The 21942-nt window shown below is 37.4% G+C and overlaps 1 protein-coding gene across 5 annotated transcripts in view; it reads left to right on the top strand.

Moving 5' to 3' along the window:
- SLIT2 (slit guidance ligand 2) overlaps positions 1 to 21942 on the top strand; it is a 260071-nt gene that overhangs the window by 193401 nt on the left and 44728 nt on the right. For all 5 annotated transcript variants that reach the window (XM_085059254.1, XM_085059253.1, XM_085059256.1 and 2 more), the window contains exons 15-21: positions 1270 to 1420; positions 6141 to 6215; positions 11456 to 11599; positions 13206 to 13349; positions 14496 to 14662; positions 15416 to 15548; positions 20347 to 20415. In XM_085059254.1, coding sequence (XP_084915380.1) covers positions 1270 to 1420; positions 6141 to 6215; positions 11456 to 11599; positions 13206 to 13349; positions 14496 to 14662; positions 15416 to 15548; positions 20347 to 20415 — 883 coding nt within the window. The remainder of the gene's footprint in view (positions 1 to 1269; positions 1421 to 6140; positions 6216 to 11455; positions 11600 to 13205; positions 13350 to 14495; positions 14663 to 15415; positions 15549 to 20346; positions 20416 to 21942) is intronic.

Here is a 21942-nt window from a genome sequence, read left to right as displayed (position 1 = left end):
TCTCTCCTGAAGACAATGGCCCTAGCACCATCTTCTAACCAAACTAAAGTTAAGTAGAGAACATGAGAGTTTAGTTCATGTTTTTGTCTTAATTGGGATTACTCTGTCTTTCTTTCCTTCTTGGCTATCTTTACTTTTGCAGGAGTTCACCATTTTGGCTGTAAGTAAAGTTCAGTGTCTGAGCTAAATCACAGTGTACTTCCCAGCCCTGATGCACCTTCTACTAGTCTCAGTCTTTTCACCTTTGTCCAAGAAGAACCCACAGGTCCTTTCGGCTTCTCTTTGTTTTCTTTGTCACCCACCCTCAGTTCCTTACTGGATGTTTTCTCCTGATATGTTTAGGATGTTTTCTTTGACTGACTCTGGGAAATGGTGGAGGAAACTTTCAATGTGTTTTTTTTTTTTCTTTTTTTAATATATATATATATTGTATTATTATTTAATCTGTGACAGTGATACTGTTACTGTGGCACTGGACATTCACTAATAAGAATGCCATGTCATGTAAGCAAGTATTAAACCTAAAATGCTTCTGTGACTTGTACCTACCCCTTCCTCTTTTCCCTTGCTCTTATCCTTGGCCTAATGGATGCAGTTTTGATAATGTAGCGAGATTTTCTGTTGTGCTTGATCTAACCATGTGGTTGTGAGGTATGAGTAAAACATGGTTCTGTCAAGCACCATGGAACGTCACGCAGCTTTCTACAGCATGGCAAGCTGCTGAGGCTTAAGTCAGGATCACACATTTTTTAAATTAAAGCTGAAAACAGGGCTTTCAATCTTACGTGTTGAGATGATGTGGAGTATCGGGACTATAAAAAAAAATCACTGAGGTTAATGAAGTCCAGTCAACAATACAAATTTGTAGCCAGAGAAAGAGAAAAGGTGGCATTCAGGATCTATTGATTCTTGATACAGAGAAACAAAACAAATTCTAAAACAAACAGTGGCATTTGTGTGATTAGCTATAAACAAGGCTAGATTGGCTGACAACATAATCAGCAGAAAGTACAGCTGTGAAAAGCTCAAGTTAATGTTATCCTGCTATGTGAAGTTGGTCTCAGTTTCTTTTTCCAGCATATCTTAAGTCCCTATATTTAACCCTCTCTTGAAGCCCTTGTGTCTGTTCAGTATCACAAAGTTTATCATGCATTTCCCAAGTTGCCCACCCGTTATCTGCATTGCAGACGTCTTTTCAACCTTCTCACAAGAAGCAAATCTTATACTTTATTGACTTAGTATCTGTGTTTTGACTTGAATCTTCTACAGGCACTGAAGATTACAGATCCAAATTAAGTGGAGACTGCTTTGCAGATTTGGCTTGCCCTGAGAAATGTCGCTGTGAAGGAACCACAGTAGACTGCTCCAATCAGAAACTCAACAAAATTCCTGATCACATCCCCCAATACACTGCAGAATTGTAAGTCGAACCCATAATAAAGCATTATTTACTTACAGAAAAACTAACTAAAATTGTCAAATATAAAACCATAGCTTTACTTCTTTTGAATGGCAAAACTTAAAAGTAACCTTGTGGTGCACTTCAAAGGACTAAATATTCATAAAAAGTATTCATGCTTTGTTTCAATACCATGTAGCCTTAAAAACCCATGACAAATAAATAAAGTAACTATTCTATGTTTCTAGTTCTTCAGAACCTGAGCAACCTGCTTGGATTTTTTGCAAGGTAGTGGGGTTTAATTTGCTTTTTACTACAGGAGAAAGTAGGACATCCAGTAACCAGAGGGATCTATCTTAAAAAGTGCTATCTAGATATTTAAACAGACAGAGCTGATTCTTCTTATGCAAAGCACACATTACATTTGTCGGGCAGGACACCAGTGGAAGATAAAGCAGACAAACAGGACAGAGTTGGGTTAAGAAGATGAGATAATAATATAATGAATAGAAATGGGCAGAGAAGAACTCAGAGGTTATTACTTGCTTAATAAATGCCATATGGGAATGATTTGTAGGCATTACAACTGAAGTGGTCTTCAAGGAGGGAGTGAAAGATAAAATTCAGACAGCTTTACAAGGTTTCCCCATGTGCAAAGAATAGTATAAAAAGGAATGCAGGGGTGGTTGAAGGATTGGCAGAAAGGTAGATGAAAGTGGCTGTCATTGCAGAGCAAAGGCAGAAGGAAATAGCTGGTTTTCCTAGGAGATTCAGTTTAGAGAAAAAGGCAAAATGTTGAGGGACAAAAGAAAGAGACTTTGATTTGACATAGTAAAGCAGTAAAGAGATGTGGAGACAAGAGTGTTGTGATCAAGTTGTCACCCACAGGGGTGAGATGAGCCACAGGACGGCACATCTGTTAAAAGAGCAGTCTACAGCTGGCATCAAAGCAACAGTATGGCAATGAGGTATGAAATAATGAGACTATTGTTAAGTATTTGAATACCTGGACAGGAAATGGGATTTAAAACTGAAATATTTTTAAAACACGGATGGAGACTTTTGCCTGTCTTTAAGCTGGGAGAAGGAGTTGGACTCAGTGATGTTCTGTGCTGGTTTTGGCTGGAGTAGAGTTAATTTTCTTCACACTGGATAGTATGGGTCTGAGATTTGGAATTCTGCTGAACACAGGGTTGATAATATAGAGATGTTTTTGTTATTGCTCAGAAGTGCTTACACAGAGCTAAGGCTTTTGCTGCTTTTTTTACTGCCATGCTGGCAAGGAAGTTGGGTGTTCATGGGAGGCTGGGAGGAGAGGCAGCCAGGACAGATGACCCAAACTGACCAAAGGGATATTTCAGACCATGTGACATCATGGTCAGTATATAAATTGGGGGAAGAAGGAGGAATGGTGGGGCATTTGGAGAGATGGTGTTCGTCATTCCAAGTCACTGTTACATGTGAAGGTGCCCTGGTCTCCTGGGGATGGCTGAACCCCTGCCTGCCCATGGGGAGCAGTGAATTAATTTCTTGTTTTCTTTTGCTTGTGTGCATGGCTTTTTCTCTTCCTATTAAATGCTCTTTACCTATGATTTTTCCAGCTTCTACCCTTCTGGTTCTCTCCTTGATCCTGATGGTGGGGGAGTGAGCACGTGGCTGTGTTGAATGTGGTGTCTTGCTGACTTTAAACCACATGTTCTTATTGCAAATCTGAAAATTACAATCAGAGAAAAAAGATTGATACTGTCTTGGGTGAAGGGAGATAGATTTCAGTTGTGAAATACATTTTATGTTATCTGATATTTTGAGATAAAATTGCTTTAATTTAAGAATAAAGCTGATGGAATAGGTAACAGGTTAAAGTGTTGGAGGAGATCATAAAGTAGTGGTTGTATAAATGATAGTTACTGAAACAAGAGATGAGAAATGGAGTTGTTGATGTGATAAACATGCATTGCCATGGTTTTTAGGAGGAATCATGTTTAATTGTCTCTTCTCTGAAGAAATAATAATCTTAATTTAGCATTTTAACTGTTGTTTTTCATATTCATTTATTTACATGTGGAAGATAAACTGTCAGGTGTTTTCTTTCTTTAATTATGGTTCCTACCCGTTAAATTCAGAAGGAACAATTAAATAATCAAGCCTCATCTACTGTATATGCTAAACACTCAAATTTCAGTCAACAAAATTTTTTTGACTAAATGTTTGGTAAAAGCACTTCTTTCAGAAAATATCTAGTCTTGTTTGAAGATGTTAGTGGATTAAAAAATCCACCATTCCCCTGAGATTGTTGCAGAAGTTAATAATTTTAATTCTGTTAAATTATTTTTACGTGGGAACTTTTAGTTTCAGATAGAATCTATCTCTCTTCAGTTTCCATCATTGCTTCCTTTATATTTTTTGCCATTAAAGAACCCTTTTCTTTATAGCACTCTATCCAAGTTTGATGGTGTTAAACCGGAAAAAGGTCATTATTCAACGTTCTTGTTGATAGCCTTGTTCTTCAAGTCATTTGATGTAATAAAAATTTCAACAGTCTTGCAAATATTCTAGAGAGGATAGAAAAATTACTTAATTTTTGTTACTTCTGTTATAAATCCATTTGCTCTAGCCAAGTACACTCTTATGGTATTTGCCTCACTGATGCAAAAGTTACAGCTCTTTTTCCTGTTTACTCCAGTTATTCCTGGTCTTTGATGCACTGTCATTGTTGTTTCCAGTCATCTGTAATAATTTTGATTCCATTGTGTGTGGGCTAATTGAAATAAAATAAATACAATTTAAGTAAAGATTAAAATTCTACATATGAAATCAGATAGAACTATTTAGCACTGGAAGTACAAGATTGAGGAATGACCAGCAAGCAGATCAAGATAAAAGGCTAAGGTAGTGTTATCATACATATTAAAGATGAAGGAGAGCTATTGGGCACTAATGCAAATTTTATTTCAGAATATATGTATAGGAATGTAGCATGTAAATTGTATGAAATAATTATTGTACAGTAATTGCTGGGTACCTAGCAATTGTAAGGTATCAGCTGGAATATTGTGTTAACAGCTTCACTTTTCAAGATGGATATAATTGCTCGGAAAAAAATTTGAGGAGAACAAAAATAATGTAGAAAAGAAGACTGGAAATGTTGAAGGCATTTGTGTGAAAGAAACTTGAGGGAGAGACAAAGTAAATTACTTTTAATACATAAAAGATTGTTGCAAAGAATAAATGATCAAATTGTTTGCCTTTTTCAATGGGGTTAGAAATGTTTGCAGTAGAGCAAGTAAGTATTATTAGAATCAGTAAATGTTTTCATTACCAAGTCATTCTTATAGATGGTACAGCACTTGAAAAGTATTTGAAGATGTCAGCATTTATAGAATAGCCAGTGCTTCTGTTGTTGATAATAGGGTAAAGAAAAGGCTGTTTAGATTGAAGTAACTTTGTTAATTGACAATGTGCAAGAGTATGCATGGTCCCACTAAAAATCCCATTAAGTCATTCAGTTGAATTTTAGAGGTGGTAGCATCTTTTGAAATTTGTTTTCCTTGTAGTTTGGTGTGGTATATGAATGTTTTGTGAATATCCAAAAAACTTCTGTCTTATTTCACTTTGGTTCCTTGTTGAAACTGTTGTACAACAATACCTTCAGATTTACAACCTTAATTTCCCTTCTGGCTATCAATGAGAACAGGAGGGAAGGATGAACAAGCAGCTTGCTTTAATTTTCTAGGGTTTTTTTAAACTTATCTTGCAATAAGGCAATTCTAAAAAGCATTCTGGTTTAAGAATTATGCTGAATTTCTTCACAGTGATCTTGTCAGTCATATGTTCTCCTCCCTATTTAGGATCTCTAAAGAAAAGCTGGATAGACTCCCTTCCTTAATAAGATAGCTCCGTTAGAGCATATAAATGATCTAAGACTTATAATTGCCGTTTTCTTTTCAGGAGAAGAAATAGGGAATATTGGGCCAATGGAGGTATTTTTTGAAATATAGGTGGTCCCCTAACTTGCTTGCTGTTGAAGGTATACTGCACTGTAAGCCTTGATACCTGTGCAGGAGAGAGAAGTGCCCAGCTAGTATTTTTTGCTTGTTGTATGCCTTCTTACAGTGTTACAAGTCAGCATTTAATGCTGATTTAAGCAATATATGTGTGCCAGCTGTAGTGGTATGAAGATAAATCATGGCGAGAGAAGCGGTTTTAAATTAATGGGAAGACCTATGCAGTGGGTTTCATTCTCTATTCAAAAGAAGCACTGAGTAATTATTTCATTCTTGTAAATAGTGTTCTGTGAGTACCTCCAGATGTCTGGCAGACTCCACCTGATATCCTTTAAAGAACAGAAGACTAATCTTCAGTGGTTTACATGTCCTTCTTAAAGACTTTTATTTAAAAGTTGCCATGGAATCCTTCCTTAGTTACATTTTTGTTTGAAAAATTAAAAACATCATCTTATATTCCTTTTTAATTTTAGCTGTTTAAGATTTTGTGATTGAGTTTTGAAAATGTCTTGCGTACACCCAAGTTTAACTAATGAGAATGTTCATACACAGGAATAAGAATGTTCATTCACAGGAATTATCAAAATTAGAAATGTCACTATATAAAGAATTGTGCTTCCACTACCAGTTAAACATCAGCTATTCAGGGAAACCAGACTGAAGAGTTCACTTAATGTGGAACATTCTGTACCAATGCCTCATTGATTTTTTTCTGAAATTGATGTAATTTCTTCTAGGAGACTAAATAACAACGAATTTTCAGTCCTGGAAGCTACTGGAATCTTTAAGAAACTTCCTCAGCTGCGTAAAATGTAAGTGTGACTTCAATGTCTTTGTCTATTGAGATAGTATATTAGCTCCTTGCTGTGTCCCTCCACCTTTCTTAGTTCTAATCTACAAAAGATTCATTATATTCTAAGAGAAAATCAAGAATGGGTTTAAATTAATCCCTGAGGTAGGTCAGAGTTGGCAGCTCTGCTCTGTGGGGCTTGGCACTGCCAGCAGCCACTTCTCATGGTGTGCAGCTCCAGCACCTTCGCGGCAGTGTCCAGCCAGCTGGTCTGTTGTGCAGCCACAGCAGGGAGCTCACAGTATAAGCTGCTTAGAAAAGATTCCAGTAATCTGTTGTAACTTCCTGTATTACTCTCTAACCAGACAATTTTGCCTCTTTCAACACATTAAGGACATGCCTTTGATTCTGTGCTTCATTAAACTGTCATTAGGTGAGGGGAATATTAAAATTAAAATGACTGAGAAAAAGTGGTTTGATAGGTCATCCATGTAAGTCCATGTTAACAGTTAATGTTCTAAGAGGAGTTTATAATCTTACCAGTTGCAGTTGTTGCTAAAAATAAGACTATGAAAAGCTTTTCTTTAGCTTATGTAAAAGACATATTAGAGGGTAGGTCATTTAGTTAGTCTTTGTGACTCTCTGCTCAATCATTTCAGGATTAAATCCAAACATAAGTATTAAGTGAAGAAAAATGCAAGTAAAAATAGATTAGTATTCACCAAGTAACTACCATTTGTAAGAGATCAGTCTAAATTACTAGTGATCAAAATCTTAAGGGAGCAATAGTATTGCTTAAACTATTGTTAACCAGATCCTTGCTGGCATGATCACAATTAGTTAAATATTTATTACTGATTTTTTAGTCTGAAAGATTTTAAAAATCCCAACACTGTAAAATGAACTTGCCTTTGACTTCTTCACTTGAGTACACTTTGCCACTTTGAACTGGGCTGCGATATTTAGAAAAAAGAATGTAGGAATGTCTGGCACAACAGTGTTGTGGTGCTATACAGCAGATACCCCATTTGCTTCAATCTTTTAAGAATTTCAGATTAGCACTTTTTACAGCTACAGTGTACTTCTGAAATACCAAGTATCAGTATGAAGCATCAGTGGACAAGAGAAGGGCTATAGATGTCTTTTATCTAGACTTCTGTAAAGCCTTTGGCATGGGCCCCCCAACATCCTTCTCTCTAAATTGGAAAGAGATGGATTTGATGGGTGGACTTAGATGGATAAGAAAGTGTTTGGACAACTGCATCCAGAGGGTAATGGTCAATGGCTCAGAATCCCAACAAACATCAATGACAAATGGTGTTCCTTAAGGATCTGTATTGAATGTCCTCATCAATGACATAGACAAAGGGATCAAGTGCACCCTCAGCAAATTTGCAGATGACACCAAGCTGAGTGGTGCTGTTAAGACACCTGAAAGATGGGATGCCATACAGAGGGACCTGAACAAGCTCAAGAAGTGAGTCCTGGGAATCTCATGATGTGCAATAGACCAAGTGCCAGGTGCTGCTCCTGGGTCCTGGAAACCCCAAGTGTCAATATGGGCTGGGAGATGAACAGATCAAGAAGGACTTGAGGGTGTTAGTTGACAAGAAGCTTGATATGACTGGGCAATGTGTACTTGCAGTCCAGAAAGTCAATTGTGCCCTGGGCTGCATCCAAAGCTGTGTGGTCAGCAGGTTGAGGGAGGGGATTCTATCCCTCTATTCCATTCAAGTGAGCTGCATCCAGCTCTGGTGTCCCCAGGATAGGAAGGACATGGACCTTTTGGAGCAAGTCCGGAGGAGGCCATCAAAATGATTGGAGGAATAGAGCACATCTCCTGCAAGGAAAGGCTGAGAGAATTTGGATTGTTCAGCCTGGAAAAGAGAGGGCTTCCGAGTGACCTAATTGTGGCCTTCCAGTACCTGAAGGGATCCTACAAGAAAGATGGAGAGAGACTTTTTTCAGAGGCATGTAGTGAGAGGACAAGGAGAAATGGGTTTAAACTGAAAGGGAGTAGGTTTAGATTGGATATCAGAAAGAAATTCTTTACTCTTAGGGTGATAAGACACTGGAAAAAGTTGCCCAGAGAGGTTGTGGATGCCCCATCCCTGGAAGCGTTCAGGGCCAGGTTGGATGGAGCTCTGAGCAACCTGATCTAGTGGAAGTTGTCCCTGCCTACAGCAGAGGGATTGGAACTAGATAATGTTTAGGGTCTTTTGCAACCCAAGACATTCTGTGATTGCAGGATTCTAGGAAACAAATCAAATATTTGATGTGTCATTCATGTACATGCATACACACACACTTATACGTCCAACAGATCTTCATATTTAACAACATTTCCTTTAAGTTGAGTAGGTGTTCAAGACAAAAGAAAAAAAAGGAAGAATATTCATTAGTCTCAATGTAGCTGTCTGTTGGAATTCCCAAGAACTTTGGAATCTGGTTAATTGAAATGGGGAAAAAATGAAAAAAATATAATGAAAATTAACTATTTTATTAATACTGCTTCATAACTTCCTAATATAGTTAGCAGTTGTTACAACATTCTTTCATTGAGAGAATAATACAGTGAGTGCTTAAGCCTCGCTGGAAAGCAGTGAATACTCATGTTACAGAGACACCAATATGAGTGAATTCAATATTTTTCTGAAGCTCATATTTCTTCTGGAGGTTCAAAATAGGTGCAAAGATCTTTCTGCACAGATGACATTGAAAAATTGAGGCTTAAATATTTCATTGATTTGATGCTTCATCAGTAATAAAACATGTGTATGCACTGCAACATTGATTAGCTATGCAACATTAATCTTTAAAATATCTATTTGAAGTGGGTGAAGTAGTATCAATGTTATAGCAAGAACAAAAAAGATTTTAGGAAACTAAGGGCTTGACATGGATATGCCATCTGAGATTAGAAATAAAGTTTCTTCCTTCCAGTTTTCCATGGCATCTTGCAGACTGAACAACTCCACTGTGAAACTAAATAAAAGCAGTGATTGTGGATGTTGTCAGCTTAGACTTTAGCTAAGCCTTTGACACCATTTGCCATAGCTTTCTCTTGCATAAACTGGTTGTTCTTGGCTTGGATGGACATATACTTTGCTGGGTAAAAGAATGGCTGGATGGTTGGGCCCAGAGGGTGGTGAATGAAGTTAAATCCAGTCGGCAGACAGTCACAAGTGGTGTTCCCTAGGGCTCAGTATCAGGGCCAGTCGTGTCTAATATCTTTATCGAGGATCTGGATGAGAGGATTAAATTCACTCTCCGCAAGTTTGCAGATCACACCATGCTGGGTGGGAGTGTTGATCTGCTGGAGGGCAGGAAGGCTCTGCAGAGGGATCTGGACTGGCTGGATAGTTGGGCCATGGCCAGTGGTATGAGGTTCAGCAAGTCCAAGTGCCAGGACCTGCACTATGGTCACAACACCCCATGCAGCACTGCAGACTTGAGGATGAATAGCTGGAAATCTGCCCAGCAGAAAAGGACCTGGGGATGCTGGTTGACAGCCAGGTGAACATGAACCAGTGTGTGCCCAGGTGGCCAAGAAGGCAAATGGCACCTGGCCTGTATCAGCAATAGTGTGGCCAGCAGGGCCAGGGCAGTGATTGTCCCTCAGTACTTGGCACGGGTGAGGCCACATGTTGAGTACTTTGTTCAGTTTTGGATCCCTCTTTACAAAAAAGGCATTGAGGTGCTGGAAAGAGTCCAGAGGAGGGTTATAAAGCTGCTGAAGGGTATGGAACCCAAGTTTTATGAGGAGCAGCTTACGAAAGAGGTTGTTTAGCCTGGAAAAATGGAAGCTCAGTGGGGACGTTATTGCTCTTTACAGCTATCTCAGGAGCGGTTGTAGTGAGGTGGAGGTTGGCCTTCTCTCCCAAGTGACAAGATTGGAGGCAATGATATCAAACTGCAGCAGAGGAGGTTTAGTTTGGTTTCTCCATGGAAAGGGCTGTCAAGCAGTGGAACAGGCCACCCAGGGAAGTGGTGGAGTTGCCATCCCTGGAGGAATTGAAAAGACTTAGGAATATGTGTTTGTAATGGACTTGGTAGTACTGGATTAAATGCTTCGACTTGATGATTAAAAGTCCTAACTGATTCCATGACTGTATCCTTCATCACAGGCAAGGTGTACATTAAATTTCAGCTAGGCTAGAGAGAATAGTCAACACAACAGATTAAGCCACAACTCCTTGGTTTTTATTCTAACAAATAGTATCTTTCTTGTTTTGAATGGTTTAAACACGGTACTAGAAATTGCATCAAATAATGTTTGATTTTCTTCCCAAGACCATTTATTTCATCTAACACTCTTTAGATTTACTTTCTTTCACTTTGTCTCAGAGAGCTTTAAAGAGCTTTTTAAAAATCACTGGAGTATTATAGCACTGTTTAATGTGTAGCTATGTACTTCTGTAATGTGTAAATAATGATACAAAACAAACCAAACAAGAATAACATGAAAAATATTTAAGAAAATGTGTGCTGTTGTGTATGTATGCTTTTGTGTATGTACAGTACAGATACTACCCGTTTGGGATGCAATTTCCATATTTCAACTAAAATTGTAAACACTAAATATTTTGGCAGTATTTTAGGACATTTTTCCCACATTTTGATCCACTTTGCATGCAAATTGCAGATAAATGAACTATCTTGGTTATAAACCCTCCTTTCTAACTAATGTCATAAATTATTAACATTTCATGTACTGTTTACATTCACACATTTCCTTTACATATGTTGCTGTTTATACTATTTTCTTATACTTGTCTGTTGAGATAAAATAAAGAAATCAGGTTAGTTGTGCTGTACTCATACAGTATAATCTTGTTATTAATTCATCTAAAAATGCTACAAAAGCTGGAGACTTCAAAAATATAGTTACTGATAAGATTCAAAATTAGGAAAATATGTTCTTGTGTGACAGCAGCATGGATTGGGAAGTAATTGCCATTATGTAAAAACATCTTCCAAAGATTACTTTAAAAATCTTTGCTTCTTTAATTAGAAGGGCATTGCTTTTTTTTTCTTAATGGTTTGAAGTTGAATGATATATTTATATTTTGTGCTTTTACACAATAACTTGGCTATTGCATCAAGATTGCATTTGATGATCTTGACGGTCTTTTCCAACCTTCGTGGAAAACTAAGATTCTGTCTTGAAATTTGTGCAGTCTGCAGCATTTAACAGTAATTTAAGCTATTTATAAAAGAAAATCCCCTCAGTTCTTCTCTGTTTCTGTTAATGCGAAATAGAAACCTGAGCAATAACAAGATTACAGATATAGAAGAAGGAGCATTTGATGGAGCCTCTGGTGTGAATGAGCTATTGCTCACAAGCAACCGCTTGGAAAGTGTTCAACACAAAATGTTCAAAGGACTAGAAAGTCTCAAAACACTGTAAGTATATTTATTTGGGTGGTTTTATTCCTCTTTCCTCACAGGTATTTTTGAGAATAATGTTGTCCCCGTCCTAAAAAAAAAAAAATATTTTGGAGAATTAGCTGTGGATTATTCAAGCATATTTTAGAAGAATAAAACATTTTAGAAGAATCTATTTTAGAAGAATCTATACATTGTATTAATTTATTAATTATTAATTATGGGTATTATGAGTCCTCTAAAGCAATGAAGCAGTTGAGAATGGGTAAACATCCAGCTTCAGAAATAGAAATGGGAAATAGAAATAGAAAGTAACAGAATTATGCATGGGAATTACACATTTTACATAATGGAGTCTGATTCATTACAGCTCAGCAATTACTGGGAATTATGCTGGAGGAAGAAATTGTTTTGGTGTGTATTGAAATGTGGGAAATTATTCTCTCCTAAGTAATTTTTTTTGTCATTTAAACAGTGAAGGCAAGATTAAAAGCACTATAACTTGAACTCATTTCATTCTTCCCATGAAGCAGTTTAGTTCTTTCCACTCAAAAAAGATGTTTGTACAATCTACAGCAGCTTGGCCTTCCTCAGAGAGCCTGTCCATCTGATCTGCAGACCAGAGCCAAGATTAAATTGTCTTTGGGGTTTCCTCTGTCCGTGGACATTAGGTATTTTAAAAAATATCATGTCTACCATTTCTAACCTTGCAGTGAAAGCTGCTAAAATTGTTCAAAGCAGTGAGTCTTAGACAAGAGCCTGGGGAAAAATTATAATCACTTTTTGGACAGAGAGGAAAACAACAGACTTCAAAGCTCCTAAGTTTTATAGAAATTTCAGAGATTTCGGAATAGCTTAGGATTCTGAAATTTGTACTCTCTTAGAGTCATGCTAAGGAGGAGTCAAGGTAGGCTGATTTCATTTGAATGAAATGACTCTGAATGCATTAGAAGTGGTTTCTAGAATTTGTCCCAAGAAAAATTAAGTCAAAGGGGCCTCAAGAGGAGGTCAGCTGGTACAAGCCTCTGCTCCATATAAATAGCAGTTCTGGAGTGATCAGCCTTGGAAACATGAAGAGAGGGCGCCTGTGTTTCTCTTACTTTGGGAATTTCAATCAGTTTCATTTCTCATCAATTAAAAAATCATAATTACTACTTCTGGTATTGAAAGAAAAAGGAAAAAAATCACAAATGCTTAGGAAACTGAAAAATTGGTGTGGGTTGCCCAAAGAGTTTGTGGGGTCATGTCTGGAGATACTCAGAAGCCATTTGGACACAGTCCTGAGTAACATGTTCTAGCAAACCCTGCTTGGGCAGGCAGGTTGGACCAGATGATCTCCAACCAGGTCCCCTCTCCAAAAGGTCCTTTCCAGCCTTACCCATTCTAGACTCTGTGAAACACCCCCTGCTTCTGTGAAGTCTACCCACCCACCCACCCTTCTGTCTTCCAGCCTGCTCCCCACACACTGCACTCAGTCTACAGGCAGCACAGGAGTCACTGCACTGCTGCTCCCTTCACTGGCAGCAGCTCCTTCGAGTCATACCTCATGGCCCTCCCTCCAGCAGCCACTTCAGCCCCATCCCTGCTCAGGCTAAGCTGAGAAATGCTGATCTTTCTTTCTCAGGATGCTGAGGAGCAACAGGGTGAGCTGTGTGGGAAATGACAGCTTCACAGGGCTGAGCTCTGTCCGCCTGCTCTCGCTGTATGACAACCAGATCACCACCGTGGCTCCCGGCTCCTTCGACACGCTGCATTCGCTCTCCACCCTGTAAGTCTCATTCAGCTTTTGCCGTACCCATATTTAAATCTCTGACCTTTTGGGGGCATTTCCCTTCATGATTTGATGTGTAGTTTCACAGCACGTGGTAAAATTCAGGGATAAAAATGTTTCATAGAGGCACTATTGAGAAAATTTATTTTCTGGACCATCTTGGGCACATGAAGAGTATGTTTTCATGGCTCTTTGATACAGTGTTTGACTGGTCTTCAGAAGTGTTTAAGAAGGCAGGAAAAACATCCTGCTCATTCCCCTTGTGGAAGCCCACTGATCCAAACCAGGGTGGAAAGCCACATTTTGGGTAGGCAGCACACAATCACAGCTGGTTGGATCACTGTGTTGTCTGTCCTTCTGCCCTGTGCCACCAAATTACTAGCTTAAATTTCCTTGGCCTGCCGAGAATCTTAATTCATACGTGTTTTAAAATGAAGCTTCAGTCTCATTTTCTATAAAAAGAAGCATCCTTTTTTTTTCATTTTAATGTGACGTAATTTAAGGGAAGTGAAAAGAGTAAGCAAAGCTGCCACTCAGTTTCATGAAAAAATGTTGGTTGTAGGTAGCATGATTCAGGAATGTACTTAACCCTTTTTACATGAAAAGTGACACTTTGCACCCAATTACTAATTTTGCGTATTAAGGATGACGTGTTTATAAATAATGGAATTGTCGATAGGTTTGTGCAGAAATAAGGAGATGCCAAAAGTGCTGAGGCTTTTAGAAGTAAATTCATTTTTGTAACTGGCATGTAATCAACTTAGCTGTCACTTCAGATAGGAAACTTATTCTCTGGAGCAAATAAAAGATGGAAATCTTGAGATGATAAATTAACGGAAAAGCTGTTGTCAGGTTAAAGCTAATAATGTAAAGTAATCAGCCTCCATCTCTATATGAAATTACTGCATTATTGGTACAGAGTGGCTTGACATGAAGTCAGGTCTTCGACAGTTTTTAAATTATTTCTAAGCAAGTTGTATCAAGATTCACAACACAGAGCCTAAATTACACCTTTCACCTATGGTTTATGCATGGTATTGTTTGAAGAACAGTGTTTAAGGTCCACTTTCTTGAAAATAGAAATAGAATCCTTAGGATAGAAGGATGGTGTGAGCTGAGATAAACTTTGTTTGTGGTCCTCAGAAACCTCTTGGCCAATCCCTTCAACTGCAACTGCCATCTTGCATGGCTTGGAGACTGGCTAAGGAAGAAACGCATTGTGACGGGGAACCCTCGCTGCCAAAAACCTTACTTCCTCAAAGAGATTCCTATCCAGGATGTGGCAATTCAGGATTTTACATGTGATGATGGTAAGGAAATCAATATTTGAACTTTTTATAATTTCAGCTTTCATAGGAATAGCTGCATGACTACTACAGATACCAAAATATTGCATTTTAAAGGCCTTCATGCTCAGTTTCTATCTCAGTTTTAAAGTTTTCCACCCATTTTTGGATGGTCAGCAAACACAGGCTGTTATTTATATGCCTTCAAAAGTTTTTCTTGCCTATGTTCAGCACTGTAATTAATAATTTAGAAATACTATAAAAAAATTGATCAAATGTTATAGTACAGATGAGAACATTTTCAAACACCGATGCTTGAATCAAGCACACTTTCAGGTTACTTGATCAAATAACATGACTTGTTACAGCTTGTGGCTTCATTAACCCTTAATTAAAAGAAATGCTGCTGTCTTGCATCTCTCACATTTACTGCATTATTGGTTTGTCAATTTTCAAGGCCATATCTTTTTTTAAAGAGACTGTTTTTAATACTTTGTTAATTTTATTGTCTTTCATTTCAGGATTTATTCTTTCTTTAATGATTTTTTCCCATATAATAGCATTCTTACCTAGTAAAACAGCACTGTACTAAATAAAGCATCACTTGAAATGTAAATTCTTGGAGTGAAGATTTACATAGATGACGTAATTTTTTCCCTACCTTGAGATATTATAGTGCAGAAATATCATGTTGGCTTAAAGAAAATTCAGGTGGGCTATTACTGCGAATACTGAGTTTATTATCAGTCTTGGCATCTGTTTGTTTTTATTAATCAGGAAATGATGACAATAGCTGCTCTCCCCTGGCCCGCTGTCCTGCAGAATGTACTTGTCTGGACACAGTAGTTCGCTGCAGCAACAAAGGTCTGAAAGCTTTGCCTAAAGGTATCCCAAAAGATGTAACTGAACTGTAAGTGGCACACTTTTTTTTCCTTTTTTGAAAATTAATGTCTGATTTTTATTGTCAGGGTCAAGAATGAGGGGAAAAGAAAATGAAGAATTGAATTTAGTAGATGAGTTGAATTTTTTTAATTTGCTTTATAGATATAAAGACTTTCACATTATCTTGAGAAACTTAAGGTTAAGCTTGAATTAGCAGTGCTTTGTAAGTCCCAAACCACTCTTAAGAACTGTTACCGAAAAGGTTTTAAAATATATGTATATAAAATTGTAATCACTCTCAAAATTTATATCCCCAGCACTGAACCATTGTATAACTGTGTGTGGATATCATGGTACAATGGGTTAAACTAGGGGCAACAGTGAATCTGATTAATCTCTGGTTACTGGTCAGGAAGGAATGAAGTTCAATTACATGAAAAAGCAAAAAAGACCCAATAATATTAACATGTTTTCATAATGAACATTGTTTTTATGCCTCTATGTCAATACTTTTTACTTCTAAATCAAGCACCTTAATCCTCTAAATTGATGGCCTTCATCTCTGTTGGGGAGTTAAAAGCCCTCAGACAATATCTTTATGGTACTAAGGGAGTGAATTCAGAGAGGTGCTCTCCTGGATTTGTTGCATGTTAATAAGGGGGTCTTGTGAGTAAAGTGGCATCTGGTGTCTCTCTTGGCCACAGTGGTCATAAAGCAGTTGACTTTAAAATCTCTGTTGACAGGAGAAAAGTGCCAGCAAAACTTCAGCCCTGGATATGAGGAGGGCAGACTTTGGGTTTCTCAGGGAAATAGTAAGATCTCCATGGGAAATGCTTTGGAAGGTACTGAGGTGCATCAGTGCTGGTCACTGTTTAAGTACCACCTGTTAAGAGCTAAAGAGCAAGCAATTTGAAAATGTCAGAAGTCAAGGAGGTGAGGCAGAAGGCCAGCTCAGCCAAGCAGGGATCTTCTGAATCTAAGGCAAAAAAGAAAATGTACATCCAGTGGAAACAAAGTCGGGTGACATGGGAGGAATACAGAGGTGCTGCTTGAAGAAAATTGGTCCAATTTGAGTTGAAGCTGGCCAGTACTGCTGGGGACAATAGAAATTTTAAAAATTAAGGATTTTTAAAAATCCTTAATTGCAAAAGGCAGTCCAGAAGTAACACTGGTCCATTTTTAGATTAATAGGGTCACCTCACAAACAGGGACATAGACAAAGTAGAGATATTTAGTGCTTTCTTCACTTTGGTCTTCAATACTAATTATCACCTCTGAGGGTCCCAATGCCCTGAGCTAGAGGACCATGACTGTGAGAATTATTAACTCCCACCTAACCCTAAACTTGCACAAAATTTGCTGCTCCTGCTGGCTTTCTGTAAGTCTGTGGGGTCTGATGAAATTCATCCAAAAAATACTAAAAGAGATGTCATTGCAAGGCCTCTCTCAATGATTTCTGAATGTTCTTGGTAATCTGGATAGGTCCCAGTCAGCTGGAAGCTGACAAAGGTTGACCTAAGTTTTGAGAAGGGCAAGAGCATTGACCCTGGTAACTGCAAACCAGTCAGTGTCACTTCAGCGTGAAGTAAAGTTATAGCAAAGAAAGGTTCTTTTTCAGAGGGTGGTCAGACACTGGAACAGCTCCCCAGGGAAGTTGTCACAGCACCAAGCCTGCCAGAGACCAAGAAGAGTTTGGACAATGCTCTCAGGCACATGGTGTGACTCGAGGGGCTGTCCTGTGCAGGACTGGGAGTTGGACTCAGTCATAGGTTGCATTGGGAAAAGGGTAGCCAGCAGGTCAGAGGAGGTGATCCTCCTTCCCTCATGAGGTCACTTTTGCAGTATTGTGTTCAGTTCTGGTCTCCACAGTTCACGAAAGACAAGGAGTTACTGGAGAGGGCCCAGTGGAGGCCAAAATATTATCAGGGGCTGAGAATCTCTCCTGTGAGGAGGGACTGTGGGCGCTGAGCCTGTGTAGTCTGGAGAAAACTGAGAAGGGATCTCATCAATGCATACAAGTATCTCCAAGGTGGGTGCCAAGAGGATGGTGCCAGACTCTTTTCCATAGTTCCCAGCAGCAGGACAAGGAGCAATGGCCATAAACTAAAACCTAAGTTCCACCTCAACATGAGGAAGAACTTCTTCACGCCGAGGGTGTCAGAGCACTGGAAAAGCTGCCCAGGGAAGTCATGGAGTCTCCTTCTCTGGAGACATTCAAAACCCACTTGGATGAATTCCTGTGTGACCTGCCTTGGTACAGAGGAGTTGGATGGGATGATCTCCAGAGGTCCCTTCCAATCCTAATGATTGTGTGATTCTGTGACCCTTCCAACTCAGGATATTCTATGATGCAGTGATTGTGATAGTTTTACGATATTTCAAAAATACTGGTTTAAATAGAATGTCTTTCCTTTCACATAGGCAGTTTTATAAAATCTGGGATATTTTATTAATCTATTGATACTTTTTTCTATGAGAAAAATTGTTAAGATTGCATTTTATGAAAGATACTATTTGAATATGCAGATGGACAGTAACAGATAGAAAAAGAGCTTCCTACCTCATGTATTGGTTGAAGATATTAACTGAATAAGCTACTCATTAGACTATATGAGTAAATTTTTATGCATTATGAAAGGGAAGATATGACCCTAAAAATTGAGATATTAATTTGTTTTGAATCTTGATCAGATAGGTTACAATAGTGAAAGAAATAGAAATTATTTACAAGAAAAAATGTTGGTTTGTGTTATATATGGCAAGATTTAATAATTTTTCATAATGCCTGGTTAATGTAGTGCTTTTCCAGAAAATGTCAAAACTGTGTGCTGTAAGTCACTAACAAATTTTACTGTTTTACAGTTTGGTATTATATAGAAGATTCTGAGATATCCACCATTAGTCTGGGGCTTAATAGCATCCAGAAGTCTTTAGCCATTAATAAATTGAAATTATTAAGAACTCTAAATAGCATACAGGTATATAATCCTATAACTCAATCAGGTTTTGGGTTTGGTGTTTTGGGTTTTTTTTCTCAGAGAGAAGGTGACTACAATTTGGATTATAAGGTCATCAATACAATGTAAAAGAAAGCAGCTAAAGAGAGATACTTTTGGAATTGCAAGTGGAACCCTGTGACTGAAAATTCATTTGTGTACAATTTTGTATGCTTTAATTAGTATCTAAGCATGCAATTTAGCATATTTTTCAAAAGGATAATGGAGGTGGTTCCTGTTAACAGTTGCATACTGATTGATTCTTCTTGCTCATTATCATGCATGGCTCTTCTAAGACATACTCTTCGTGTGTTTTACAAATATCTTAATAGTTGCTTCTTTTGAACAAGGAGGAATTTTTATCAGGCAAGTGGATACTTGTACTACTTCAGTTCTAATGAAGCTTAATAATAGAACTTAATTTATCTGTTGATAAAATAATTTCCTCAGAATACATACTTCTTCAAAAATTTTAAAAGTTGGTTTGTTTATTTTAATAATTAATTATATGAGCCCATGTTCTATTCACAACCATTAATGTAAGTATAAAGTTTGTTGAGACACAATTTGGATTTGGCAAGCAGCTCTATAAGGAAGAAAGAAAGACAGCCTTTGATTAGATGTAGATAGTTATTTTGTGAAGTTTGACTGTGATTCATCTCATCCATTTAGTCCAGACAAGAGTTTGCAAAGATGCTACAGCATATGTAAAGACATTAAGCCCAAAATGAAGCTAAAAATATCTCTATCAAAGACTGCTCTTAGCTCAAGTATGTTGCAAGTATTTGGACGGCAAAAGTAATCTGCTTTGTATAGGGATAATGAGGGTATAGTTTCCACTTGGGTTCCAGGAAACATAAGTAATACCACCATCAGCAAAGTCATTTGCCCTACCCAGGAAACTAAGGACCTTTAATCTTCTTGCCACTGTCTGCTTCATTTCAAGCCATCAGGTAAATTCAGCACTTCTCAGCATCTCTACACTTGCTCTGGTTACCTGAAGAACCCCTCCACTTGTACTTTGTTATGTGTGGCTGCACACTGGAAGCTTTTAGGCAAGGCTTGTTACCTTCCTTCGCCTCTAACGCAGGTGCTGACACAGTTTGATGGCTCTGTACCCATTAACTGTAAGGATGAGAAGGTCTCTTATTGAGAATTATGAGCATGGAAGAAGAGTGAGCAGTATAATACAGGCGCTGTGAACCTACAGAGAGGGGAAAAAATCTAACTTTTCTAGTGAGGGGTAATTCATTGATGTCTTCAGTCCATAATATGCTTCATAGGAATAGGAGTGTAGCACGTTATACTGATGTATCATGAAATATCCAGGGATAAATTAAGGAAGGTGACCTGAACCATAGGCATGACAAATGAATTTGCTGTTAGAGCTAAAACCAGGCCTTGCTGTTTGTACTGCAAAGGACTACCTCTGCAATGTCAATCTGTTTTTGTTTATGATAGCTAAAAATCCACGCTTAATGTGATTTTCAGAAGTTAGATTTACCTTGCCCCTGTAGGTGTGTGGTAAATGGAGATGATAAAGACCTCATTTTGCAGAGTCATTATGAAATAATAGAAACTATCATGCAAGAGTTGTTTTTTATTATATTCATTATAAGCATTAAATATGATACAGTAGCATTTGGATCCTAGTCTATAAATCCTCAGTTGTGTCTCTAAAAACAAAAATTTGTAACCAAGTTTTACAAAATGGAAATAGTATGTGTTCATTTGCTATTAACTTTATTGTTGGATTCTGAGATTAGTGGATGAAGATGCTGCTATTTTAGAGAAATACATAATGTTTTTTGTTTTGTTTTTCTGGTTTAGTTATTTGGATGGAAATCAGTTCACCCTTGTTCCAAAAGAGCTTTCCAACTACAAGCATTTAACACTCATGTAAGTAGTTTTAAAGCAACGTTCTCTAATGGAATTAAAAAGAAAAAACAAACCAAACAACAAAATACCCTACTCAATTATAACTGAATTTATTTAGGTAATAAATAATAATTTATTTAAGTAATAAGACAAAGCTTTTAAAATTTATCATACCTTTCAGCAAATATAGTAGCCAACCATATTTTATTACTGAGAATATTTTATTCTATTTATCACATCCTACATATAATATACTGTCACATTTTATGAACGTGGGTATTTTATTCTGGTGATTACATCACAAAATAAATAAGTAAAAATTATAGTTGACCTCAAAAGAAAGGTAAGATCTTATAAAGTCAGGGTAATTGTTTCTCCCACAATATATGGTTTTCATGACCCAGGGAGGGAGCTTGTCTAAAATGCGTTGCTGCCAACTCTATTGCTGACTCGGTATGTGATTTCATGCAAAACACTAGTTACTCTAAAATTTATTACCTCTACTTCATGAATGGTTTGAATATGATTTCTGTACCTTTCAAGAGTACAGTGAGAAATACAGGAAGACTGTAGATGTAAATGGCTGTAATTCCATGGTCTTTGTTAGGACTATAAAAATTTATACCAGCTGAGGCTGAAATGTGTTACATTCTGAAAGCAGTTTGTGGTTTCATTATAATCAGAATGAAAAGTGGAGGGGAGTAACAGAATCCCTTAAATTTCATTTTTCACTGGGTTTAGAGCAATTCAAAAACAAGACCTTGATTTCCTTTATTTACTTTGTGTCAGACAAAAGAAGTCACAGTCATAAATTTAAAAAAACCCCATACTTTAAAAAATTTTTGTATTTTTCAAATAACATCAGGAAAAAGAACCTTGCAGTATTTTCAAGTCTATGCAGTGTAGACCTTGTAGGAAATCTCTGTGAATTGTTTAGGGAAGTTATGAAGAGAAGAAGGGTAAATAGAATGCAAATTAGTATTAACAGTCTCCATTTATCAGACCTGTAGGGCACATTATTTTAAACTCTTCTGTATGTTTACTCATACTGCTGTAATATAATTGAGAATGTTCCTCAGTTGTGTTTGGAAAATGAAATCACTATGCATAGTCCTGTGGCCAAACAAAGAACTACATACAAGTCTCCTGAGTTCCAGATTAACAAGGAAATTAGTTTATTTTTTATCTTTTTCTTTCTCTTTTGAATATATTGCTCTGTTATACTTACCTAATTTGTTTATTATGAGTCAGTCATCTTACATGCTTTCATGAAAATTTCAAGTGGGGAAATATGTATATTGCATAGCTATTCAACAGTACTCTTAAGTTTATATATGAAGATCCCCTCAGGAACAAAGGCAGTATTTCACCACAAATTACACTAAACAATAGTGAAATAGTCAAAATGAAAATAAAGCACAATATGAGAATAAAGAACAGACAGTATTCACATTTAATGCACTATCTTTGAAGCTACCAGCATATTACTCCAGCTTCCATCATATTTATGTTTAAGTTTCATTAGAATATTGAACAAAAAAGATGTTA

This window comes from Lichenostomus cassidix, chromosome 4, assembly GCF_008360975.1.
Source record: "Lichenostomus cassidix isolate B80296 chromosome 4, HeHo_3.0, whole genome shotgun sequence".
NCBI classification, from domain to species: domain Eukaryota; kingdom Metazoa; phylum Chordata; class Aves; order Passeriformes; family Meliphagidae; genus Lichenostomus; species Lichenostomus cassidix.
Note: the sequence above shows the minus strand (reverse complement) of the source record. Positions and strands in the feature narration are given on the sequence as shown.